Source organism: Charadrius vociferus, unplaced genomic scaffold (genome assembly GCF_000708025.1).
Source record: "Charadrius vociferus isolate BGI_N301 unplaced genomic scaffold, ASM70802v2 scaffold186, whole genome shotgun sequence".
In the NCBI taxonomy this organism is placed as follows: domain Eukaryota; kingdom Metazoa; phylum Chordata; class Aves; order Charadriiformes; family Charadriidae; genus Charadrius; species Charadrius vociferus.
In genome coordinates, this window is record NW_009648793.1 from 1,774,593 (window position 1) to 1,778,389 (window position 3,797).

At 46.0% G+C, this 3,797-nt stretch overlaps 1 protein-coding gene across 1 annotated transcript in view; it reads left to right on the top strand.

Moving 5' to 3' along the window:
* Positions 1-1,722: 1,722 nt before the first annotated feature.
* The window catches only part of NWD2 (NACHT and WD repeat domain containing 2), an 86,750-nt gene continuing 84,675 nt past the window's right edge, over positions 1,723-3,797 (top strand). The window contains exon 1 of the mRNA XM_009886822.1: positions 1,723-1,747. Coding sequence (XP_009885124.1) covers positions 1,723-1,747 — 25 coding nt within the window. The remainder of the gene's footprint in view (positions 1,748-3,797) is intronic.

Here is a 3,797-nt window from a genome sequence, read left to right on the forward strand (position 1 = left end):
CCGCACATTTAAAGGTATAGTTTACAAAAAACTCAGGGCGCAGACTCAAGGAGGAGTGGTTGCACCTTGGAGGTGGGTAGCCTTTGGCATCTGGTCAGCACATGGGGCCCTCTGTTCCCCTTAGAAGGGAATCACCGACAACAATTACCCTCCTTTTCTTTTTAACAGTAGGAGTCCTAATGCATGGGGCTGGCTGGCTCGCCCTTGGCAACCCCCTGGATGGGCCTTCCTTTATGTCCTCATTCACCTGCCCCTCAAGTTCCAGAGCCTCATACCTGCTGTGTAAGGGTAACTGGGAAGGTGAGGGAGGCTGGGGAGGGTTTCACCCGCCTCCCCAAGCAGGGACTTGTTTCCATTCCTCCCCATCTCTTAGGTCCCCTCCTTCTGCCTGATGGCAGTAGAGGAGGGGATCCTCTGCTACTTGTGGAGCCTCAGTCTCTTCCCTCCGCCTCAGGGTGCGGCTCCACCAATCCATCTCTCTCTCTCACACTCCCTGATAGTCCTTAACCTTTCCACCTCCTCCTTCAGTCCTCCCACCATGCTGAGCAGACCATTCCCCTGCTCACAGCGCACACAGGCCTTGCCTTTGCTGCCCTCCAGTACGAGGGACAGGCTCAGGCGCTCCCTGCAGCCAGAGACCTGCAGGCTCGTGTGGGAGCTGCGTTTGGGTCGCAACATTCCTTCTAGAAACAGCTTTGGGCCGAGCGGTAACCATGGTCGGGTCCTTCTCCAGAAGGGCAGTGACTACTGGTTTGCCTCCGGAAACAGGAGGGGGACCAGTTACTGCCCATCGCTCTTACCTGTTGAGCCGGCGGCGCGCTCAGCCCCCTGCCCGCACGCCCTCCCGCGCAGCAGACACCCGTGTGCCGCTCCGCCTCGGCGCGTTCTCTCCCGAGCGCTCCCGGGCAACCCCCGCCTCACAAACGACCTCCACGTTCTCTTGCGGCACGTTTATAACTGCCGCCGGGGAGTGGCTCCGCCCCCGCCGCGTCACAGCCCCGCCCAGGCGCTGCCGGTTCCGGCCCAGGCCGCGCCCTCTCTTAACCTTCCAGAAGCTTCGAGAAGCCGCGGGAAGAGCCCTCTGTCACCGCAGCGATTTCCTTTCCCAGGGCGGACTCACCCGCAGCGGAGCTGGTCCCCTCCGTCGGCGTGCTTGCAGCTCGTTGGGAACTCTCCACTCGAGCCCCAGAGCACAGTTTGTGTGGAAGCACAAGAGGACACCAGAGGACGAGGGCCCAGCTGGGTCGCAGGGCCACCTGAAGTGCATGATACCTCCTCACAAACTTCAACAGTGTAGCGTAAAAATCTTAAGTGGAACTTGAGTATAATCTACAGGTTATTGATGCGAGTCCACTGTAACTTGTTCGTTTCACTGCTAAATTTAAACTTCAGAGTGCTCACATACCCAATCAAATGTCCGTTTGTCCACCCAGAAGTGCTGTCTTACTAGCTACAATTCCAAGAATAAGTGCTAAACTGTTAAAAAAAAAAAATCAGTAAGTTTCCCCCACTGAACTTGGTACACCACCAGCTGCACAAAGTCAAGATTTTAATTGCTAGAACTGTGAGCGCACCTGCTTTACCCCAGCTAGCACCAAAAAAAAAAAAAATCCACCAAAAAAATCATTTTTGAAGACGAGGACTAGCTTCACCCTTCGCTAATTCACTGTTTAGCAAACAAGGTAGTATGTTGGAGGCAGCACAGTTATACCCATCGGCGCTATGGTTACTCCAGATTTATTTGCACGTTTGTATCAAGACTAATAACAGCCCTTAAATTTTCATGACTAGCTGCTTGTGATGAGGGCCTGTTTTCTCCCTAGCTACACCACATTTCCTAGGCTACCATCTGGCCCTGTAAAAGCAGCCTCGCAGAGACAGAAATAAAGCAAACTTTCATAGCTTAGGCCCATAGCAAGAATAAAAGTTAAAAGTGCTTATTCTGCTACTGCAGCTATTTTTAAAACTACTTATCCCAACGTGTACATTACTTATCATTTATATGATACCCAACAGGCTAAAATGGGATTTTACTCTGTATTAGGTGATTGCATCTTGTGCAAAATGCTTGCTAGCTACCGAAAAGCGTCTGCTATTCTGTTCTGAATACCTGACTCAGTAACTGACATTGGGAGCATTTGTTTGGCATGCATATGTAGATATGTGAAAAAATCTGTGTTCAAAATAAGACAGACTACGATGAAAGGTCAAGTTTGACAGGCTGGAAAAAAGCCTTAAGGCTCCTCTTCAAATCAAGTTTGAGTTTTCTTCAAAGGTCAATGTCACTGTGACCTATTTCAAATTTTCTTCATTAGTAGGCCTGCAGAATGCTTTGAAATATTATCGCTCTAAGCATTTAGGGAAAACCTCAAAACGGATAAGAATTTATCATCGCATGACCAGCACAATGCAGCCTCCATAGCATGTCAGTTCCTGTGATTAAAGAGGCTTCTCTATATCATACATCTTTGCGTGAAAATTTAGAAAGAATTTCACTCTTTGAGTGTTCCAAAAAACACTATCAATATGATCACAGTCTAATGAATATTCCCCTAAATATAATGTAAAACTTTTTCACATAGCATTCCAAGAAACACAATTTTTTTGGTTTTGGGATAATCCAATGATTTTTGTACTCCTAGTGCATACCAGTCAATGGTCATTGGAGCACTCACATGAGAGAAATTAAGATGATACTTATTTGTGACTTTCTGCCCAGGAGGATTCCTCAAGCGTCCTGCACAGATGACATCCTGTCTGTTCTAGTCTAATGTGACCACTGCATCAACTGGCATCACAGACAAGATCCATAACTATTAACTAAAGGTACTAAATAAGGCATTTCCTAAGAATAATGAGATTTGTAGGTACGGGAGACTTAGTTTTACTCAAATTTGTGTCAGTTTAGGAATAACTACACAAACTATATGAAGCTCATTTCTCTTTCATGTTGTAGATAACTTCAGAGTTCAATTTAGATCTTGGGATCCTGCCTGAAGTTGAGTCTTCAAACTATTTTTATTTCAGTTAATCCACACTGCATTAAAAGCACTCCGAATTCATTGATTCCCTTGAAATGCTTTGCAGTAAAGACAGGAAGAGGTGGAGATACATAACGGGCATGCATGAAGCGAAGAAATCCTGCCCCAGAAACAGGTTAAACCGAGATCAGGTCTAACGTTTTCCCCTTGCGCAAATCCTATTTAGGAAGAGATCTAGACCAGACAGAGTTCCTACCCAGTTACATATCTTGGAAGCACAGTAAGTCACAGGAGCACCTACAGCAAGGTACGAGTTAGAGAGCTTTCACTTCATCTGCCTTAATAAATAAATCTAAATAAGGTAGCTCCATACGTTTGTCTACCCCGGCCAAAAAAAGCACAACAAAAATAGGTGTACGGCAGGTGTCTCCAGACAGGCCTAACATTGTCTACTTTCTTCTGAAGTTAAAAAAAAAATCATACAATTCAGGTTTTCTTGAAAAAAATCGCGGGGGGGGGGGGGGGGAAGACACCAGACACACAGGATGACACACATCATGATTTACTGTTAGCTTTTTGTATTAATTACCTCCCAAAAGCGTACAATTTCCCTGAAAATTCACAGATAGAGTTCTTTACTATTAATACCAACATACATCACTACTAAATACCTTAATATAAGAAACTAAAGGTTATGATCACCATATTCCCTGATGGGCTGAGTATGGTTCACCCCTTTTTTTAAAAAGGATGTTCATACTATTTATGCCATAAGAAGCTTTCATAAGTGGCATTTGAGTGCTTTGCAACTTCAGG